This window comes from Felis catus, chromosome F1 (assembly GCF_018350175.1).
Source record: "Felis catus isolate Fca126 chromosome F1, F.catus_Fca126_mat1.0, whole genome shotgun sequence".
NCBI lineage: Eukaryota > Metazoa > Chordata > Mammalia > Carnivora > Felidae > Felis > Felis catus.
This window is the reverse complement of record NC_058384.1, coordinates 14,529,145-14,550,919: the sequence shown is the minus strand read 5'-3', so window position 1 is coordinate 14,550,919 and position 21,775 is coordinate 14,529,145. Positions and strand designations below refer to the sequence as shown.

The window sequence follows — 21,775 nt, the reverse complement described above, 5'->3', positions numbered from 1 at the left end:
CTGAATATGGTTTTTTAAAACACCCATATGGTTGACTAGGAAACATTTCAAACATACACGAAATATTGTCAACAACTGTGCACCTACTGTCCAGACTTACTAATTTTGGGTTTTATTTCAGGTCAGTGGTGTCATTTTTAAAATCATTTTTTGTTGTTACATGTGCTTGATCAATATAAAGAGGAAAAGGACCTAGGAGTATGCAAAGTAGTTTCCGTGGTGATCACAAGCTTTCAAAATTTAAGATTCAGTGAGAAAGAAACACTCAAACGAGTCCTTGGTGGTAAGAAAACCGTAAGTTGCCCTCCTATACATTCTCCCAGCTGAGTCTCTGCTGCTACAGTGTCTTTAACGGGGGCTTTTTGTCACAGGTCCGCTAAAAGCAAAAGAGATACTGCTCTTGTCTGGACTCGGACTCATTAGGCTAGAACAGCAAACCCAGATCAAAGAGAGGAGACAGGGAGTGGGGGGTAGGCGAGGAGAGACTAGGGTGGCATTTTCTGCTCCATTGGTAACCAAGAACTTGAGCTCTGTGACACCCAGCCCAGCAAGTAGGCCAAGGGGTCCCAGGGGGACCCCAGCTGGAGTCCCCAGATGGCCCGATCCGTCTGCTCTGCCTTGCGGGGAGCTCTGAGCAAGGACTTTTCGGCCTCAGTTGTCCAGCTACTGGAATACGCTTGGCTGCCCACGGCACCAGGAGGAGTCACGCGTGGATGCCTGCAAATGGCAGGTGAAAGTCGTGCCTTGTAAAGACCCCGCTCCACGGGGAATGTGTACATGGGGCCGTGTGGAGGCTGCTTTCTTTGTGTTCATTGTCTACTTTTCTTCTTTATTAGCTCTGCCTCTCCTCTTGTGGTTCCTTTTTCTGGTATTTTGTCCCCCTCCCTACCTCTGTTTCTGTTTTGCTGTTTGTCTTCCTCTTCCCGGGTCTTTCAGTCTCTGAGCCTCTGTTTCCTTTCTGTCTCTCTTTAGTGAGAACTGCTCCAGACACACAGACCACGGCATCTGCTCCAGGACTGCCCCTGGGCAGGGCAGGAAGGCCACTTGGAGTGTGGATGTTCAGAGTTCTGCCCTTTGACCTGTGACTGGAAGAAGAAGGGAGCCAGTTGGCAGGACCTTTGCACCTGTGCCCAGAGGCCAGGGCCCCTAGTTGGCTGTAAGGCCACCGCAGCCTCCTGGCGGGTCCCTGATTTAGAGGATAAAAGAAGCGATAGAGTGTCCACAGGGCATTCCACTCCCACCAGATACTTTCTTTCCAGAAAGGAACAGCTGCGGGCTGAGCCCGGGTTCACCTCACAGGGGACACGTGCTGCCCCCCCCCCCCCCGCCGTGGTGGTGGCCAACTCTGTACAATCCTGTGCACACAGACCTCGTTGAAATAATTTTTATCTTCCTTTAGCCTCCCCGTCTATTTTAGGTACTTTCCCGCGTTTGGCTCTCTCTGTTCAACACAGCACAAGACATTCAGGTTTTGCCACTTCTTTGGGTCTTCATTTCCTTGTGAGGTCTCCCGTGTCACGTAAAACGTATATTAAATAGATTTATATGCTTTTCTCCTATCAACTTAACTCTCAGGCGCAGCCAAAACCCCTAAAACGGCAAAAGGTCCAATTTGTCTTCCCTACACCTACTTGCCTTTCTAATCTGTAGGGGCAACTGGCAACTGTGTTTCACACGCAGACACAGGAGGAGAGCGGGAGCAGCGGGGCGTTTTTGCTTTCCCCGCAGGAGTGATGGATTTGTGAACCCCCAGGGCTGCCTGAGACCGGCCTTCTTGGCTCAGCCTGCTCTTGCCTTCCCTCTAGTGGCCACTTCTGAGTACTGCTGGCACGAAATTCTAAGCCCTGCAGAAGATTGGCCTCCCACCTGCCCCGGTCGTTATCAACGCCTTCCTCTCCCGCCTTTCCCGGCCAGCGGGTCTGGGGCTTAGAGTCTTAAAGCCTCGGAAGAGACTCAGAGCAAACGTGGGATGAGGAGGCGCTCGGTGGCTGGAGAAAGCCTGTCTACATCAGAGGTTCAAAGAGACAGTGACTGGAAGGCTTTTTGCCGGTTCTGCAGCAATTGTCAGGTGGATCCTGTCCCCGCTCAGAACCCCCGGCGCATGTCATGGGGTCACTCGTACCTACATGCCTGTCCAGCGTGTTGGGGGATTAGTGCAGTGACTCTCAAGCACAGCCCTGTCCCTGTCGGTCCCGCGCCGAAAACCTGCAACGTCTCCTCGCTGCTCCTCGCCCTGGGCCCCGCTGCCCTCCCGCTGGGCCCACCCGTCTGCTTGGTTCCCTTCCCTGCAAGCCCGCCGCTGCGGCCTGATTCCTTGACGTTTACAAGCCCTTCTGCACGCTCAGGCCCCGCGTCTTTGCTCCCCGGGCGCTTCCCTCCACTGTGGAAGTACCTTCCAGATCGCGTGCGGACGCCACTTCCTCTGGAACCACTCCCTGGCGCTGTCGGCTCACCCCTCCTTTCCCTCCCACCGCCTCGCCTCTCGGGGACTTTGCCCAACTCTGCTGGCGGCCGTGCACCTGTGCCGTCCACGCACCGTTCGCGGAGGCCGTATCTGACTCACTCCTCTCCCTATCTGCGCTCAACCACATAACTCCGTAAGCAGCTGTCTACCTCTTGACTCGAGGGCCGACCCAATGGTGGCTCCCAGAGCGGAGCTGTCACCACGGTGCGCGTCACCACGAGTGGGGCACTGTGCCAAGTGCTCAGGAATCCCGCCCTGGCACGCTAGCAGCCGCCCCGTGGGTACGTGTACTTTTCAGCTGAGAAACTGTTGGGACGCCAGGGGAGCTCTCTCCTTGGGTCTCAGGGCGCCGCTGACTTCACCCGCATCTTTAAGATAGGAACCCTCTGGGCGGTGGCATATAGGAGTGTCGCCTGGCAGCCGGTCATAGTTGATTTCTGTGAGGTGGAGGGGCCATGAGGACAATATGAAAGTCCACGGGTGTAGGTTGTTGTAGGTGGGACACATGAGGGACCCAGGGCGGTGATGGGACAGTGTCAGAGGCTCCAGACGCAGGGACTGGCTCTGGACACCAGCTGAGAAGTCCTCAAGGCCTCAGGGCATATTTCTCAATAGGATTTGCCCCCCGCGGCTGCTTTTTGATGATTGTAACCTTTATTCTCAGTGCTGGTTCACTTAAGGTGGGGTCAGTGGGTGGTGCTTATTTGTTTCATTCGGCAAATATCTATGGGACAGTGATGACATTCCAGGCTTAAGATCTGCTAAGGACACAGGAAATGCCTTTACATTTACATTCTATGTCATCCTAGAACCACTAAGGGTTTCTTTTCAATTAAAAAAAAATTGAGTACCTTAGATAAGACATCTGGAACTTGAAACAAAATAGGCAAATGCGTATCCTTCTTAGATGAAACCAGAAATGCAGAGGCGTGAGGAGATCTGAAGTAATCAAAACAAGAGCTAGTTAGATCATAGTCTCTGGTTTGAAGAGTCAAGCCGTTGGTTGTTTCAGAGATGCCGGGGTCCAAATGAGCAGCCCCAAAATGTGCCACTTTGGCCCGTAGATTATTTTGAGCTGATAACAGTCAAGGCCCAAAAGACTCAGGAAGAAACTTTGACTTTCCCCCTAAGCGCCTAAAAGAGTTTAGATAGAGACCCTGCTCCAGGAAGAGCACAGTCACCATAGATACCTACAGTATAAAATGAACTAAGGGAGGTAGACAGGCAGGAACTTGGCAAAGTCTGTTAAAATTCATCTCCGTGTCCCATGGTTTCTGGATGGCCCCTCAAACATTTGTTTACTAAACATTTACTCTTTCCCTTCTTCCTATGAATTGTCTTCCTTCCCTTTGAAATCCCCAACCCCTGCCTCCTTCTCCTTGGTTCAGGATGACATATATACTTCATTTGGCCTGACTGTCTTTGGAATCTCATGTGGGTTCCTGAATGTAAAAAATTAAGTTTGATTTTCTCTTGTTAATATGTCTTATGTCAATTGGAGTCTCAGACCAGCCAGAAGAAACTTGAAGAATAAAGGACACTTTTTTCCTTTCCAACTGAGATAAACCAAGGGACTCCCTGAGAAGTTGTTTTCCATCCCAGTCCTAAAGGGTGCAGGCCAGTTGGCAGCTTTTAAAAGATGGATTTGCCCTTTTAAGTCACTCTGCCTTCTTTGTCCTGTTTGTATTGAACTAACCAATGCCACTTGTGGATTGTCAGAGACAGTGTACAAATTAAGGCAGAAAAAAATTGTTCAGGGCATCTGGGTAGCTCAGTCAGCTGGGTGTCCAATTCTCTAAAAAATTTTTTTTAATGTTTATTTACATTTGAGAGAGAGACAGAGCGCAAGCGGTGGAGGGGCAGAGGGAGAGGGAGACACAGAATCTGAAGCAGGCTCCAGGCTCCGAGCTGTCAGCACAGAGCCTGACGTGAGGCTTCAACCCACAGGCCCATCATTACCTAAGCCGAAGTTGGACGCTTAACCGACTGAGCCACCCAGGCGTCCCAAGTGTCCAATTGTTGATTTAGGCTCAGGTCGTGGGTTCTGGGATCCTGCCCTGCATCGGCTCTGCTCTGGGCATGAAGACTGCTTAAGATTTTCTCTCTCTCTCCCTCTACCCCTTTCCCCCACTCACACTTGCTCTCTCTATGAAATGAAACGAAATGCTTTAAAAAATTGTTCAGCAAAGCAGATGTGTAATGGGTGAAATGCCCCCAGATCTCCTTCTTGAAAAGACCTATGGAGAAGTTATTCATGAGAAGTGCAGGGTTTTTTCATGCCTGGACTGCTTCCTTGGAGTCTGTGTCCCTGGATGCTGAATCCACTCATTTCTTCCCGTGGAACATATTCTTCCTCCAACCGCTCTGGAACATTCTTTCTTTCTAGTCAGGGGGTGAAGCCGTGAAGCTGCAGGGATAGTATCTGTTCTCTTCACAGGTGTGACCTGCCTCGCGGCTGTTGTGGTTCATTTTATTACAGTGTAAGAGGCCAAGGCCAGCAGGGGGCCTGCACATCATAAACTGCCTGTGTATGCAGCGCTGTGCATGCCCCTGGCATTCCAGAAATGGAAACTCGGAATGCCAGGAACACCTCTCCTCTCTAATGAGGAAAGATTTCATTGTTCATTGTTCATTTATAACACGGGCACGTGAAAGGAGTTTGGGGTCCCCGAGGCATTTATGGTTTCATTTCTCCTCACCATTTCCCTGGGCCCTGGGAGAGCAGGGGAGGTGGGTCTGACCCAGCTCCTTTGCTGCCTTTTGTTTGATTTGTGAACAGCCGGGCTTGAGCATGACACGCAAATGCTGACCAAGAGACACCTTAGAACGGCTTTAACACTCAATCTCAAAGAAGCAGGGCCTCAGTGTGACCTGAGGGCTCTCGAGACTCACGATAAGTTTGGCTTCAGGTCAGGCACTGGTGCGGGGAGCCGGGCCTCACCCTCTGCAGCCCTGCAGGTGCGTTTCAGGAGTTTGCGGATGGGGGTGCGCAGAGTACATTTTGCTAGCTGTTTCTGCCTCTTTTTTAGGCTGTTCCATGTTAGAACTGCTTGTCCCAAAGTAGGTTAATACTTAAAGCACATGTGTAACTTTCTTACCAAGATCTTAGAAGAGGGTTTTGCTGGAAATAAACAGCTTGGAACCCAGGGCTTTAGCCGGAGAAAGAGTTGCTGATCTTGAAGAATTGTTTGGTGCTACTCAAACCAACCATCCTTTCAAAGACTTTGTATTCCTGTTGTCTTCCTGAAGGCTCAGGGCACCACACCGCTGTTGTCCAGTCAGCGTCTTTGGAGGTGGGGAAGCATCATTTCTCTTCCAAAGGGCTGAGATTGCTGCCCAAATACTCCCAGTTTAGAAATGAGTAGAGCTTCGCTGACCGCTTAGGTCATTTTTCCCTGTGACTAGCTTGAGATTAGCTGGACGGAGGGAAAACTGACCCTTCCCTTCCCAGCTGGCTGCCAATAGTGTGGCCCTTCTGACACTGCAGGACCCGGCTGTGAAAGGGAACAGGCCCTGGGGGTACACAGCTGTATTCTGGGTCTGCCTTTTTCAAGACCCCTTCCTGTCCCCTACCCCTGTAGGTACCCCAAACTGTATAGTCAGGGACTAAGACAGCTGGGGTGACAGAGCCCCGCCAGGGAGGCTTTACCTCTGGCTGCAGGGGCAGGTCTAATGAGAACAAGGAGGAGGGTGGGATGGAAATGGTGGACTGCTACCCTAATCAGATGTCAAACACGGGCCATTTCACATGAGCAAGACACGAGCTAGAGTTTGGATACAAAGTAAAAATAGCAGATCGGAACAAGCACTTCATAGGTGCTCTGAAAACACACACATCTGTCTCTTTGCGGAGAGTGTGGCTTTGAAAAAGGGCAGCAGATAAAGCAAAGGTACATGTTATTGAACAGGGGATGTGGGGAGAATGTCCCTCATGGCGGTCGCTTATCTCTGGGCTGGAAGGTATGTGACCCTTACCAACAGGAGGAAAAACTCCTTTCGAGACTCCAACCTTCCTAGCCAACTGTCGCACGTGCCAGAGAGCCGGCCCTCTTCACCTACGAAGTGCTTTCGAAGTTGCCTCCTGACCTGCTCTCTCCTTACTCTCCCTCTGACTGCTCCCGTTCACTATTCAGCCCCACATTACCTCACACTCCCCCTTCCCCTCCCCAGAGCTAGGTATATCACCACACCCAGGGCCCAAAAATGCAGGAGGAGTGAGGAAGCCCACTCATTCCGCGTGTCAGCACTGAGATGCTGCTAACACACAGGCACCTCCTATTTTGAAAAAGAGAAACATGTTCCATAGCAGTTTGTTGGGACGTGTCAGGCTTGGTGAGATTGGAGAGTGTCTCAAAGTGCTACACAGGCAGCTGCTACTCTACAAAGACAGGAATTTATGGTTCTAGACTTTTGGTGGTTAAAATTAGAAAATTCCAAACGAAAGCTGAGGAGAAAAAGTAAGATGCCGAGGGGGAGGGAAGTGTGTGGAGAACGCTATCCACCGGCAAAATTCTTCCGTATTGCTGCGTGATGGTTGCAGAGGGGGAGGTTAATTGAGAGCTCGTCCCCCTGCCAAGACTATCCTCAGTGCCCACTTTTGTCTGAGAAACCCAGGCCATTTCTGGTTTTAGAGCTCTCAATTTGGGTTTCTCAACCGACCAGATTTGCCCCTCTGAGAACTGCCCCAGCAATCACCTTCCGTGAGGACTTTGTTGAAACCTTTGCCCTCAGGGGCTGGGCTGTTACCTTTTGGGAAGGCTGAGCACCAGTGGCTTGTTGCTGCGGCTGGCCTCACTAAGCCAAGGGATCTTGTCAAATTTTGGCACAGAAACCTGGAGGGAAATGGAAAGAGATCGGTTTGCAGAATTTATTGCGTTTGAGCATTGCCATCAAAACCAGGACCAAAGTCGGCTAATGGCAGCTCTACAAATGCCAGCACTTTCCAAAACATTTTTTATGATTTATATTTGAGTCTTTTGAGTCTCCCGTAAAGTCTCCAAGAGTAAATAGTGTTATCTCCACTTTACAGACGAAGAAAATCAGAGCTCAGGCATTATGATTTGCCAAGTCACACAGCTAGTAAGTGGATTCGCGTTTTCTGACTTTGGTGCCCCCTATATCTTGTATTCTACTATCTCTATCCCTTTGCTGCTTTATTACTTCCATCTGTTTATGCATCCTCTGAGAGTTCTACGAAGTCAGCTGAATCTCAGCAACCTCCCGTTCAGTCTCCGGCTGTTTTCAGCCCCAGTGTCCTCCACCCCAATTCCTTCTAGGCAGCAAAGAGGAGAGAACCACACTTGGAAGCTACAGACAACTGGATGTTAATCTTGACGAACCCATTTTTCAGCTGTGTGGCTTTGGACGCATCACAACCTCTCTGAGCCTCAATTTTGTCCTCTGTGAGGAGATCTGTCATCACTTTACAGGTCAATGCACAAGACACAAAGCTCCAGGAGAGCAGGGATTTTTGTCGTCTTCATTCACTGTTGTATCAGGAGCACCTAATACAGTACCTGTATGTGTCCAATGAATTCACGGATGCATGGGAAGTCCCTAGTTGAGGGCCTTAGTAACCGGAGCTCAGTAAAAGTAGGCTTTATAATCTCTCGTTACCAGCCCAGCCTCTACCCCTGGCGTTGTTCGGACGCCAAATCCTGTTGGGGACTGGCTTTTTCCTGGACTCTGAGCGGTGCGTCCTCAGAGGGGAGCCGGGAGGTCCTCTGAGCAGCCAGGAGGGGGCAGCAGCGACCTCGCAGTCTCTCTAGCCGGGGAAGGGCGCTCTTGCCGCGGAGGCTGTGGCGGACCCGGAAGCGCTCGGCCGCCGTCGCGACCCCCGGCGCCCCGGATGGGGAAGGAGGCGGGCGGCCGCCCTTCCCGGCCGCGCAGCCCTAGGAATTGCGGGCAGGTGGGTTTCGAGCGGGAGTCGGTGTTTGCGGGCCTCTTCTCCTCCGCCATCCTCACCGGCGGCGGGCGCGGGAGGCCCCGGAGGGGGAGTGGGGCGCCCCCGGGGACACCTGCCCGACCCCCGGCCCCACGGAGGGGCGTTGCCCTTTCCGGCGCCGCGGATCCTCCAGCCGGGGCGAAGCCGTGAGCTCCTGGGGCCGGGATCCTTGCTGCAGTGAGGGGGGCTCCCAGAGTGTCTCGCTTGTGAAGCAAAACCTAGCGCGGGCTCTATGGAAGAAATAAGGTCGGCAATAAGAATTTTCTTCGCAGACTTGCAGCATGACCCTGGTATTTCTGACTCTTAAGTTTTCATTGTGAAAAAGGGGTCGCTGTCTTCGAACCTCCCAAGAGTTTTTCCGTTATAAGTGGAGTGATAACTTTTTAAAGGATGTTACGCTCAGTTAATGGATTAAGAATCTTTGAGTCCTTGGTTTTGGTTGAATGAACCTTGGAGCCCATACCGTTTTGTTTTGTGCAGTTGTCGTTAGACTGGTACCTTCTTTGTTTTCTTTTCTTTCCTTTTTTTTTTCTTTCTTTCTTCCTCCCTCCCTCCCTTCCTTCCTTCCTTCCTTTCTTACACATGCCTTTGAGAACTCCGTAAATAAAAGCTCTGGATCCTATCCCTAGAAATTTGCACTAAGTGCAGCTACAAGCATACAGCGACAGGGAGGGCTTTGGGTGAAGCCTCGGGGATACGTGAACCCCTGAGCTAACTGGTATAGAGGGAGACGTGATGTGAGGCCCAGGCTTTGGGGTCAGACATTGGTTTGAATCTGGCTCCAGTGTTTATCACTGTTAACTTGGGCTAAAGTTACTTTAAGCACTTCGAATCTCGGGTTTTTTCTTGTTTACTAACTAAAGTGGAGCTAATGCTAACTTGAAAGCATGCGGGGATTAAATGAAAGAAGCTCCAGAGGCACTTGGCGCGGAGTAGGCACTCAGTACGCACTAGCTACCAGATGTCTGTTATCATCCGTGGGATTATAACTTAAAATCTGAAACAGAGGTTGAATGTCCACGGTTATAAAATGGCCACCGCACACATGTTGCTCAGACTTCTAATAAACTGGGTTGCTTTGACTTTAACTCTGTTCTTCCCGGACGGTTCACAGCTTTCCGAGGTTCATGGTGTGTCTTTTTCCAGGAACTTGGCCTAGCCTGGGTTGCCGCCTTTGAAAGTGAGGCAGGTCGGTGCAGTGTCAGCCACCACCCGGCATGGGATTTCCAGAGAGGTCTTATTTCGGAACTTTATAAGGAACGAGAACCACGTGGACTTCTGCGAGGGAGGCCTGAGTTTGAGGGAGAGGATAATGGGGACCCAGCCTGTAGCTGACACTGAGGAGGCCAAGTGGCAGAAGGTCCTGTACGAGCGACAGCCGTTTCCCGATAACTACGTGGACCGGCGTTTCCTGGAAGAGCTCCGGAAAAACATCCACGCCCGGAAGTACCAGTACTGGGCCGTGGTGTTCGAGTCGAGCGTGGTGATACAGCAGCTGTGCAGCGTCTGTGTGTTTGTGGTCATCTGGTGGTATATGGATGAGGGCCTTCTGGCCCCCCAGTGGCTCTTTGGGACCGGCCTGGCCTCTTCGCTGATTGGCTATGTTTTGTTCGATCTCATTGACGGAGGTGAAGGACGGAAGAAGAGTGGGCGGACCCGGTGGGCTGACTTGAAGAGCGCCCTGGTTTTCATTACTTTCACCTACGGTTTTTCCCCAGTGCTGAAGACCCTGACGGAGTCTGTCAGCACTGACACCATCTATGCCATGTCAGTCTTCATGCTTTTGGGCCACCTCATTTTCTTTGACTATGGCGCCAATGCTGCCATTGTATCTAGCACGCTGTCCTTGAACATGGCCATCTTTGCTTCTGTCTGCCTTGCCTCGCGCCTGCCCCGTTCCCTGCATGCCTTCATCATGGTGACTTTTGCCATCCAGATTTTTGCCCTGTGGCCCATGTTGCAGAAGAAACTGAAGGCATGTACTCCCCGTAGCTACGTGGGTGTCACGCTGCTTTTTGCATTTTCAGCCTTGGGAGGCCTGCTGTCCATTAGTGCTGTGGGAGCCGTCCTCTTTGCCCTTCTGCTGGTTTCCATCTCTTGTCTCTGCCCTTTCTACCTCACTCGCCTGCAGCTTTTTAAAGAAAACATTCATGGGCCTTGGGATGAGGCTGAAATCAAAGAAGACTTGTCCAGGTTTCTCAGCTGAGTTAGGGACTTCCATTCGGTTCTTAAGGGAAGCTGATAGACTAATCTCCCGGCTCATACAAGATTTGAAGGCAGGGGGCGCCTGGGTGGCTTAGTCGGTTAAGCGTCCGACTTCAGCCAGGTCACGATCTCGCGGTCTGTGAGTTCGAGCCCCGCGTCAGGCTCTGGGCTGATGGCTCAGAGCCTGGAGCCTGCTTCCGATTCTGTGTCTCCTTCTCTCTCTGCCCCTCCCCCGTTCATGCTCTGTCTCTCTCTGTCTCAAAAATAAATAAATGTTAAAAAAAAAAATTAAAAAAAAAAAGATTTGAAGGCAGAATCCCATTCTGGAAGCAACATACTATTGTGGGTGGGGGAACAGAGATCAAAAGAAAAAGCTAACCAAGGGCGTGAGTGATGAAGGTGTTTTTCTTTCTGTTACTTTGTGGATGAAAAAGCTTTCTGGGACCCTCTTGAATTACTGCCTCATTATTGCTGTAACAAAGGAAGTGATGTGGTTTCTATTAAAAAAATAACAACACATCCATTAAAGTTGTCCCATGATTTTTCTGTAAGCAGAAGGCTGACAGAAGGGGCATGAAGAGAATGAAAGTATGTGTGTGTGTTCAAGTCACTTCTCTCCTTTGGTTATCTGGATCTCAAATCCTAGAATCCTAGATGCTGTGACATTTTGTCGCCTAAGATCACAGAATTGGTTATTTAACCTTACCTCACTCAGAGTTTCTACGTAGTTCTTAGTGAGGCACGTGCACACTAACTGCCTGGGACCCGGATGTGATGTGTTGCAATACATAATCAGAATGCTGAGGGAATTCAGAGGCTGGAGGCCAAATTGAATTGGAGAAACTAGGAAATATTTATTAGAGGAGATGGCGTTTGAGCTTGGTCTTGGTGGTTAGGTGAGATTTAAGTAAGTAAAAGGTGGTTTTAGGGCAAGGTGGCAAAGGCCTTTAGGAATCAGGTCAGTAATATGAGCAAGGCATACAAGTCACACGAGTCATACTTTGTGTGGCTAATGGCAGCTGAAAACTGGATGGAGCTTGGCCCCAGCCAGGGAGGGCGGTCACTACTCTGTTCCAGCTGAGTGTTTCTTTTTTTATTTTTTATTTTTTTTAATTTTTTTTTCAACATTTATTTATTTTTGGGACAGAGAGAGACAGAGCATGAATGGGGGAGGGGCAGAGAGAGAGGGAGACACAGAATCGGAAACAGGCTCCAGGCTCTGAGCCATCAGCCCAGAGCCTGACGCGGGGCTCGAACTCACAGACCGCGAGATCGTGACCTGGCTGAAGTCGGACGCTTAACCGACTGCGCCACCCAGGCGCCCCCAGCTGAGTGTTTCTAATCAGAGCGGAGGCCTGGCTGCAGAGCTTCAGATTTCTGATGACATCTAATGATTTCTAAATGAAGTCTCAGTAGCTGTAATTGTGATTTTTAATGTGAAATCTGACTTGAAAATTCTGCCAAATTTAAATCTGGACAAAAGCCACACTTGCATGCAACATGTGGCTGCCTTTGGGCCACGTCTGTTTTTTAGGACAAGCACAAAAGTGGGAAGGTGTTTCATGGGAGATCAGGGTTCTGGGGGTTTGAGGGAAAGTTGGAAAGGAAGGTTTGAGTAACAAGTAGGGGTGTGAATATTCAGGAATTTGGGCTTTAACCACAGGTCATTGGGAGCAATCCAGTTTATCTAAGGAGGGAGCAAATGCTTGGATCTTGGGTTATGCAACTGCTCTGTGTTTCAGTTTTTTCATCTGTGAAGTGGGAATGGAAGTATTTACCTCTAGAATTGTAATAATTAGATGAGATGTATGAGTGCTTTGAGGAACTCTGGGCGCATAGCAGAGGAACGGTAATGTTCGCCGTTACTGCTGTATCAGGTTGATCTCTAGGACGACTTGAAGAGGGACAGAGATGAAGTATAAGATGCATCGGGTGCCTCCCAGAATATCTGGTAACTCATGACATAACTCATTTGGGGCAAGTCCCTGCACCATCCCTTCTCACTAGAAATTAATTTCAAGTCAGAAACTAAGTAATGCTTGTATTTCTCTGAACGTAGATTTCTCAAAAAATGTCTCGAACAGGACTGTGAACTAGTGTCTTCAGCTCTTTGGACTGATGAGAATGGTGTTTCATTAGAATGGGTAGTTTTCCTTAGGGCCAGTTAGATTGCTTTGCTAGTCCCAAGGACACTGGCCAGAGGGGAGAGGAGGATCTTGGAAACTGACTTGTGGAGCTCAAAGCATCGATCCTGCATTGGGTGTGGCCATTTCACCCCTCGTGAGTGGGCAGAACTGGCTCATAGTTACTGTGTAGTTCACATCAGGAACAGAGCAACAGTGGTTGGAGGTAGTAAAGAATTGTATATGATTGTGCTTTTTTTTCTTTTATGTTTTAATACATTTGCCCTATTTGAATAGGTATGTGATTATCAGCTTTAGGGAACTCATGTAAGCAGCCACATCTGTGTCAGTGAGCAGAAAGCTCCCCAGATTTCAGCCACTTTCAAAAACAGTTTCAGTGGGACGAATTAATGTGCCGTGCTGTCATTTTTCAGCTCTTCTCTGTCACACTGTGTATAGTATTTGGAGCCCCCCAAGACCTGACCATATTTGGTTTGGTGGTTGTGGAAATGGGAGGGGAACGGAGAGTTGAGGGTTGGATGATGTAGAGTGGGGCTGCCAACTCAGTTCAGGTGGAAAGATGGTGAGAAGGATATTCCAACCAGAGTGAACAGTATGTTCAAAGTGCACGGGGACCTGATTTATCCTGGCAGTGGACAGAAGCACAGGGAGAGGGTATGGGGTCTGAGAGTGCTGAGTACTTTGAATTCTCGTATCCTGCAGTCAGTGTCAATGTAAATTGAGGTTATGAAAAGGGAGACAAGATTTCCACCACACACACTTTCATGAGTGTGTATATCTCTCTGTGTATGTGCATATATATGTATATATATAAATACAACTCTGGCACCAGTTTTCGGGCTGAGCCCGGGGAGCTCTGTGGCAATAGTGAAGAGTGAGTCTGGACTAAGGGTGTGAGGCCGATGGGTGTGGAGATGAGAGGCCTGATTAGAGAGGCTGTCAGAGAACTTGGTAGACTCATATTGGGAAATGGAAGGGACTGGAGGATGACCGGCTTCTGCCTTGAGTGGATTTGTGTACCATGAAAAGACAGAAGTGAGAACAGGTTTGGAGGTGAAGTAGATAAGAAAATAAGAATGGGACACATAAAGTTTGAGGTGCCTGAGATGGTACACTCAGGCTAAGTGTTCTAATTGTAGTATCTGGAGGACGTTGGTTCTAAATTCCGGGCGTGATCTGGAAGGGTATTGAGATCTAAACAGAATCTAGTGCTTTTGCACTTGGAATTCTTTGTACAGAATTGGTTGCCTCGTAACCAGGAATATAGTGGAATTAGAAATGGATCACAGAAAGATAATTAAAAGATCAAAATGGTAAGGAACCAAAGGGAAAGACTGGCCCTATGAAAACAGATTAGAGAATAGAACACCACAGCCCGGAAGGAAGGCTCAACAGAGATACAACATCATCACCTATAAAACTATAAAGGGTCGAAGTGAATCTTGATTTGTTTACCAAGTCATGAGTTACAAAAGACACCCTTTGAAATTTGAGCAAGGCAAGTTTAAGACAAATGAAAATACAATTTTATACACTTTCTGCAGTAACTCCAAGAAGTTTCACAGACCAAGAATGTAAATGGATTCCAAAAAGTTTTGGGGTAAAATGCAAATAAAAAAGCCATAAATATTTTGTAAGAAAATGTTAAGAAACTCCAAGCTCTTAAGTGGTACTAAGAGCTCACTGCGGGATGATGAGGCTTACTTATGGCACGCTGCTTTGGGTTACTGCTGGCGGCATAGGGAGGCAGGCCTAGATAATGATTGGTATGACCTGTGTGACAGTTGTTGGGAAAGTTACTCATCACTTAAGTAACGTGATGCGGTCAGTCTCTGAAATTTAAACAACACTGAAAGTGTGCAAACAGAATGTTAATGATTTAGACTTTTAGAGAATACTATGATGTGTGTGTGGGAAGGGAAGGGGGAAATGGAAGGAAAAGGCATTACAGTAGCATTGGAATTAAAATCCCAAACAAAATCTCGTTTGTGTAGGAAACTGTCAGCCCTCCTCACCCTGCACCCCTTCCTCCCGGCTCTGCTTCCCGTCAATCTTCCTTTCAGTAGATATGCTGGACGGTGGGTGGTGGTGGTAAGTGAGGGCAAACAAGGAGGAATGGGGAGGCAGCTTTGCCTGTCCTTCCAAAATGGTGCCAGGGATTGTAGTTGGGAATGGAAGGGATCAGGGAGAGGTAGAGCTGTGGAGCAGCAGGTGTGCTTTGTTTTGTGGCCTGATGTGGCTTCTGGGTGATTGGCAGGCAGCTAGAAGGCTGTGCAGGGATCTGAGGACAGCAGCACATTGGTTCTGCGTGGTGGCCAGATTGGTGTCAGTGGGATGCCTGCATGCTGTGTCGGTACTATAAACTTTTGAGTGAGGCTTTGGGCAGCTGGCTTAAATTGTGGATATAAGAATCCATGCTGAGCATTTTCAAGGAAGCATGGAGCCATTAAACATCATCTAAGCCAAAGGCCCAAGGTCAAGAAAAACAAAAGCCAGCAGAGGGCATCAGTCACACAATTTTACAATATTTCAAACCCATCGAACGCAGGGAAACAGGGCTGGAACACAGTGCCGTCCTGTGGAAGTTATCGATACTCCTTTTTGCGATGAAATTCAACAAAGTCTTGGAATTCTTGATGAGTTGTGGTTTGAGAAATAACCACACCGTTTGAAGTCCCCATAAATTCAGGATACAAATAGCACATTGGGATTTGATAAATTATAATTGCTACATTTTCAAGCACCCAGTGTGTACCAGGCACTGTGTTAGGCACTTTATATACACTATCTTATTTACTTCTTATAACAATCCTGTAATTCAGGTATTATTTTCATTTTACAGTTGAGGTGACTGAGACTCATACTGAGTCAGGAACTTGCCTCATGCTGTATTGCCAGTATGGGCTGATGGTTTGCTTTTCTGACAGCCGAACTGGATCCAGGGCCAAAGGCTAACTGGTAAGCAGTTGCTTTTAATGCTTTCTCATATCCCTCATTATCTCTTTTATCCCTTATTCCTACCCCCAACATCTAGCAAAATATTTATTGTCCACCCAGGCTGATCTCTAGTCTCTACCATTCACATTTTATGATGTTTGGCCTCAGGAATTTATTCATTCAGCAAATATTCATTGAGCACTAACTATAGGACATAGTGTTCCATATATTTGAAATATGTCTATGAACAAAGTGGACAAAGTTCTTTGACCTAGTAGAGCTTATCTTCTAGCAGGAGGAGACAGACAACATAAGTGGAAGTAAACGCTATGGGAAAAAAGAAAAAAAGTAGCAATGATATTAAATAAGGGGTCAGGGTAGGTCTCATGGAAAAAGGAGCATTTGACCAAAGACTTGAAGGAGGTAAATGAATAATCCAGATTTCCCAGGGGGAAACCATTCTAGGCAGAGGCAAGAGCTGCTGTAAAAGTCCAAGCAGAAGACCCCAAGCTGCCTGGCATGTTTGGGGTGTCACAAGAAGTGGCTGAAGTGACCAAGGAGAACAGAAGATGAGGCCAAAGAGGTCATGTGGGAGCTGGATCATGTGTGACATTACAGGCTATTAGAAGGACTCTGGCTTTTACTCTGAGATGGGAGCCATTAGAGGGGCTTGGAGAAAAAGAGGGGAATGATTTGACATACCCTTTGAAAGGCTCATTGTAGTTGCTGTGGGGCAAGACCAGAGCAGAAAAAAGCATTCAGAAAAAAAAAAAAAAAAAGAAAGAAAGAAAAAAAAAAAAAAAAGCATTCAGAAGCTCTTTTGATAATCCAAGCAGGGAATGATGGTGTTCAGAACAGAGTGATAGCAGAAGTGGTGGAAAATAGTCACATTCTGGATATAATTTGAAAGTTTAGTCAAGGGCTTCTTGACATACCAGACGTGGGATATGAAAACAAGAGAAGAATCACAAATGACTCTTCAGGGTTTTGGCCTGAGCAAATTGAAAGATAGAGATGCCATCAATTGAGTTGGGTGCAAAGGGGATATAGGTGGAGATTTGGGGGAAGAAAATCAGTTTGAGGCATATAGGATATGAAATGCTTTGTGGATATCCGGGCTGAAATGTTGAGCAGGGGGTCAGAGAGGGGAGTTAGGATTTTAGGAGCAATGTATGGGATGGGAATGTAAATTTGGTAATCACTGGTATTTAAATGGTATGAGACTGGATGAGATCATCCAAGAAGTTGATATAAACCAAGAGGATGGAGAACTCCAAATTAAAAGGTTGGAGAGAAGAAGAAGCAAAAAGATTTGGAAGGCACAGCCATTGAGGCAGGAGGAAAATCAAGAGTTGGGAGTTCTGGGAACCAAGTGCAGAGGACTCGGGGTTGGGGGGGAGGTGGTCAACTGTGATCAGATGAAAATCTGGTAAATCAGGGGAGCCTGGGTGCTTCAGTTGGTTAAGCGTCTGACTCTTGATTTCAACTCAGGTCACGATACCACAGTTCGTGAGATTAAACCCTGCCTTTGCATTTGTGGGTTCTCTCTCTCCCTCTCTCTCAGCTCCTCTTCCTCTTGTGTTCTTTCTCTCAAAATTAAATAAAAAAAGAAAGAAAATCTGGTAAATCAAGTAAGATAAGGGCTGAGAATTTACAGTTGGATTCAGCGAGGAAGCAGCCATTGGTATCCTTGAACAGTTTTTGGTGGAGCGGGGGGCATAAGAACCTATTTCGGGTGGGGTTAAGTGAGAAAGGAGAAGGGGAGTTGCAGAGGCAAGTATAGGCAACTTTCTGGAAGTTTTGCTTCAAAGGGGAGCCAGGAAACCAGACAGAAATTGAAAGCAAGAGGTGAGGATAAGAAACTTTGTTTCCTAAGACCGGGGAAATGATACCATGTTTGTATGCTGATGGAAGTGAAACAACAGGAAGTAGTAGTTGATGTGGGAAAGGTAGGATTACGAGTGAGCATTTGAGAGGAGAAGGGGTCTAGTGCACCAGTTGGGGGGCTGGCTTCAGACAGAGGACAAGATAGTTACTATGGTAACAGGTGGGCGGCAGAGTACATAAGATACAGACGCTGGTGGAAGGGTGGCTGCTAAGTGGGTACAGGAGGTGATGGGGATTTCCAGAAGTTCTTTTCTGAGTGCTTCAATTTTCCTAAGAAGTAGGAGACAGAATCAGCTGAGAGTGAGAACGAGGGACGAAATGATGGGGGAGTGAGGAGAGAGAAGGTAGGAAATAGTTTAGTACTTCGGGGCAGTGAATGAACTAGGGATGGCTAGTGTCATTGCTCAGCAGGATTAAAGGCTCACTTGAGCATGGAGATCATGACTTTACAGTGAAACCAATTAGGGTGTTGTGTGTGTTTTCCAGACCATGTGCAAACCAGAGTGGATGGAGAGTTGAATGTCTCTGGGGTGGTGGTTTTATCATATTGAGAGAAGGACAAGGGAGAAAAATATATGTGCATGAGCATGATTATAATGATTGACCGTGGCATTTTAGTTGGGTAAGAAGGAGAGTGAACCTTAACAGGGGCGAAGGACAGGGAGAGGAGGGACGGGGAAGGTCGATGAATTGGAGGTTCAAGCAGCTAGAAGGATAGGAAGTGAAATCAGAGAATAAAGACAAGGTTTTAACTTTGGGAGTGAGTAGCTGAGGTAGAGTGAAGGACAATATCAATGGAGAAACTAAGACCAAGAGAAAAGGCGGGATGGATGGGGTGGGATGTTGCAAGGATAATTTACACACATGTGAAATCCACAAGAATGGAGACAGGAAGAGTACTGGAGACAGTGGCAGGGCAACAGGAGTTAAAATCGTCAGGGAATCAGGGAAAGCAAACTAGGGGCTGGTGGGTCAGAGGAACAGTGAAGGATAGTATGTGTGATAGTCTGATGCCATGAGGTTCAAAGCTAAGGGTTTTAGGGAGGAGGGAGGAAGATGGTGAAAGAAAAAGTGGACAACAGGAGTGCCTACCCCACTCAGGTTCAGCAGTGTGAGGGGCTGTGGGAGACGAGAGGGCTGCAGGGGGAGCCGTGCCCTGAGAAGAGATTCTGGTTGTGTTAGAGCAAGAAGATGGAAGGCACATCCACACAACAGGTTGAAGATACAGGGGATTTTGCTGACCGTGGCAAGCAGATTACAGAGGGCACGGTGTAAGGGTTTCCAAGGTTGAGGAGGGCGGGAGGGCAGCACAGGATGGGTGTGTACGGAACTGTGTGGAGAGTGCTGGGGAGGGGGGTGATCTGGCCGTCTTGAAAGACTGAGGTAGGCTGGGTAAAGGACCCATAATGAGAGTCCTCGTGGGTTCAAGACAGATGGTGCAGATAATGCATGTGTTGGGGGTGGGGGCTCCTGTTTACCTCGAAGGGGGTGCGGTCTTAGTGCACAGGCTTCCTCATGTCATCCTGAACATGTTAGTATTGCTTGCTAATGGAATTAATGTGCAAATTGTCCAGGTAATGGCACATTTTAGCAAGAGCCTTTTGGGGGTAATGACACAAACCTCCTGAGAACTGGGTCAACTTCCGACGGTGGGGCGGTGCCATTTGTAGTGTTCTAGAAAGTTTGATTTTGGGGCGCCTGGGTGGCTCAGTCGGTTAAGCGGCCGACTTCGGCTCGTCACGATCTCGTGGTCCGTGAGTTCGAGCCCCCCGTTGGGCTCTGTGCTGACAGCTCAGAGCCTGGAGCCTGTTTCAGATTCTGTGTCTCCCTCTCTCTGACCCTCCCCTGTTCATGCTCTGTCTCTCCCTGTCTCAAAAATAAATAAAATGTTAAAAAAAAAAAAAAAAAGAAAAAAAAAAAGTTTGATTTTGGGTAAAGTGAGCAGAGTGTAGATAAGAGCCAGAGTTTGATCAAGGTCCTGTGGACAGTCGGGCCTGAGGCGGCACCCTGCTGTGACCATGGGGAGGGCTCTGGACAGCTGAGCAGCGGGGCAGAGGCGGAGCAGAAACCACCGAACACCTGTAGGAGCAGCTAGCTTCCACCAGGCTCATGCTTCTGGCCGGTGTTTTTGTCTTTGCCAGCTCACAGGTGTGATTAATGGTGGCTTGTTTACCTTGGGCGACCACAGCAATCACCAACCAAACCAAAATACCATTTCCTTCCTAGATACATCACTGTGATTGACGAGGGATCCCCTGGAGATGAGGTAGTTAGGAAGCATCTGTTTCCCAAATGCCCGGCATCTGCTCAGCACCAGGGGCCTGGGACCACTGTGGTGCCCCTCACTCTCATCAGGTGACACAGGGACAAAAGTGCCCGGGGAAGGGGCTCACACGGGCAAGTGGTTTTTCCTGCCACCATGTGGCACCAATTGGCACCTGGGTTCAAATGACACCCAGGATCAGCCTGAGGTCCTGTGCCCTACACAGACTCGCTCTACAATCCCTTGACCATATGTTGCCGGGACAATGGAACGGATTGATTTTGCCAATGCCGAGGTCGACGGAAACTGTGGTCCCTCGGGTCCCCGTGAAAAGCTGGCTCGGTGGCTGCCTCTGCTTTCCCAAGCTCTGCGGGCTCCCCGGTCCCCACTCCGGGCCGGCCCTGTGGCCTTGTGCAGAGCCCAAGTAACATTTGGACTCTGCTCAGTGAGAACACTGTGGGCCTCCCACTCTTTGTAAATTGCAAAATAAACAGATCTTCAGGCCCCGGGCGGCTTTTGTGTATGCAAGCTGAGAGTATTTTTGTCTTTAAAAGAGAAAAAGGCGGCAGGCAGAAGGAGCTGTCTCCTTGGCTCTGACTTGCTCCCCGATGCCTTCTGAAACGCACCCGCAGCAGAGATAGGAGCTGGGGGAAGATACAGACCTGAAGAGCCAGAACGCCTGGTTTTTCAAGTGTCATATGAAGCTTCAAAAATATACTTTGTTAGCAGCTGTTTTGAGAGAGAAAACCCACATCAGTGACTTCCCCATTACTGTCTTGAGGATCCTTAAGTCTCATTGACGCCCCGGGGAGTTTGCTAAGGCTTTGTTTCCTCCCTGCCTGCCCAGGGCTCTTGTTCCTGAGGTTCACTGACGATGTAGACTGGGGCTAGAAATCGGGATCTGGTATAAAGTACTGTGAAATTCGATTTGATTAGAAACAGTACGGGAGTAGCAGATTAGTCTCGGCTCATCCCACAGCCAGCCATCTAATCCGCTTCAGTAGTATCTTATAGTATAATAAACCAAAACTGTGGGTCTAGTATGCTGGCTAACATGTCCTGTAAACGGGGGCATCTGGTAGTGAAGTGTCACCAGCTCCATTTGATTTATGCAGATTGAGACGCTGTAGTATTATAAAGGGATACAGAAGTTATTATTTTTTTTCTTTTTTCAGCAATCTTTATCTTCCGGTGGGTGAGGTTCATGTTTTTAAAACGGATTCTCAGTTGTAAAGGTTTACTTCAGAATCTCATGGAGCTGGATGAGAGACCCCAGTATCAGTTGAGGGTTTTATTTTTTTTTAATCCTACTTCATGCCTATGAAACAGATGTTACAACAATTTTCAAACTCTGCGTTAAAAGAGGATCAAAATGTATCCTGCTCCAAGCCCACCGAAAGTATCCATGTCTGTAAAGGAAGAGTAGACGTTATTTCATCTCCTTTTGGCTTCTAGTGTCAAGGCCATTTGGTGAAATACCCCTCCGTGTATATGTGGTCTGCATTTATTTATCAGTGAAACTCCCCAAGGGAAGGATTGGAAGTTTTATTTTTTCCTACCTTTAGTTCTCTTTTCTCCATCTCTCAGATGTCCTGGATTCTTCTAGCTGGAGACTGGGGGGACCTCCCTCACTGCTTCCAGTAAGGGTGCTGCCTTCTGATTCTAAAGCCTTTCTGTCAGAAGCCAAGGCAAAGGGCACGGACTACTTCAGTTTCACTTCCACTGGCCTCTCCTCAGCCAACACTTAGAAATGAAAACTTTGGTTTCTGATTGGCCGAAATGAGTTCTGTTGTTCCTTTCTTTGTCAGAGGTCAGAGTCACCATGTTCTGGAATGTTAGCATGCACTGGATAATTTCGGTTCTAGAACCTAAGTGGCTTCTTCAGCACTGAAGTCAGTAACAGTTCTCCCTGGGAAAATGACTCACATTTT

General features: G+C 48.2%; 2 protein-coding genes across 14 annotated transcripts in view; one reads left to right on the top strand and one right to left on the bottom strand.

The window, feature by feature from the left end:
* The window catches only part of CF1H1orf105 (chromosome F1 C1orf105 homolog), a 57,487-nt gene extending 35,946 nt beyond the window's left edge, over positions 1 to 21,541 (bottom strand). For 4 of the 13 annotated variants that reach the window (XM_045049397.1, XM_045049396.1, XM_045049401.1 and 1 more), the window contains exons 1-3: positions 21,404 to 21,541; positions 7,211 to 7,296; positions 890 to 1,085 (exon numbers count right to left, since the gene is read on the bottom strand). In XM_045049397.1, the coding sequence (XP_044905332.1) occupies positions 890 to 1,085; positions 7,211 to 7,296; positions 21,404 to 21,424 (303 nt within the window). In that variant the 5' untranslated portion in view covers positions 21,425 to 21,541. Of the gene's footprint in view, positions 1 to 889; positions 1,086 to 2,392; positions 3,282 to 3,315; positions 3,404 to 7,210; positions 7,297 to 7,980; positions 8,206 to 21,403 lie in introns of those variants that run through there. The other 9 variants (XM_023247916.2, XM_045049402.1, XM_045049400.1 and 6 more) reach the window with 6 other exon arrangements.
* Positions 8,232 to 11,136, top strand: PIGC (phosphatidylinositol glycan anchor biosynthesis class C). Its single transcript, XM_006942704.5, has 2 exons — positions 8,232 to 8,372; positions 9,555 to 11,136. The coding sequence occupies exon 2, from the start codon at positions 9,721 to 9,723 to the stop codon at positions 10,612 to 10,614; it is 894 nt and encodes a 297-aa protein (XP_006942766.2). The 5' UTR covers positions 8,232 to 8,372; positions 9,555 to 9,720; the 3' UTR covers positions 10,615 to 11,136.
* Positions 21,542 to 21,775: the final 234 nt, after the last annotated feature.

Bases quoted from the DNA above. Each gene is read 5' to 3' on its own strand.
- PIGC (XM_006942704.5), top strand. From the start codon at position 9,721: ATGGGGACCCAGCCTGTAGCTGACACTGAGGAGGCCAAGTGGCAGAAG.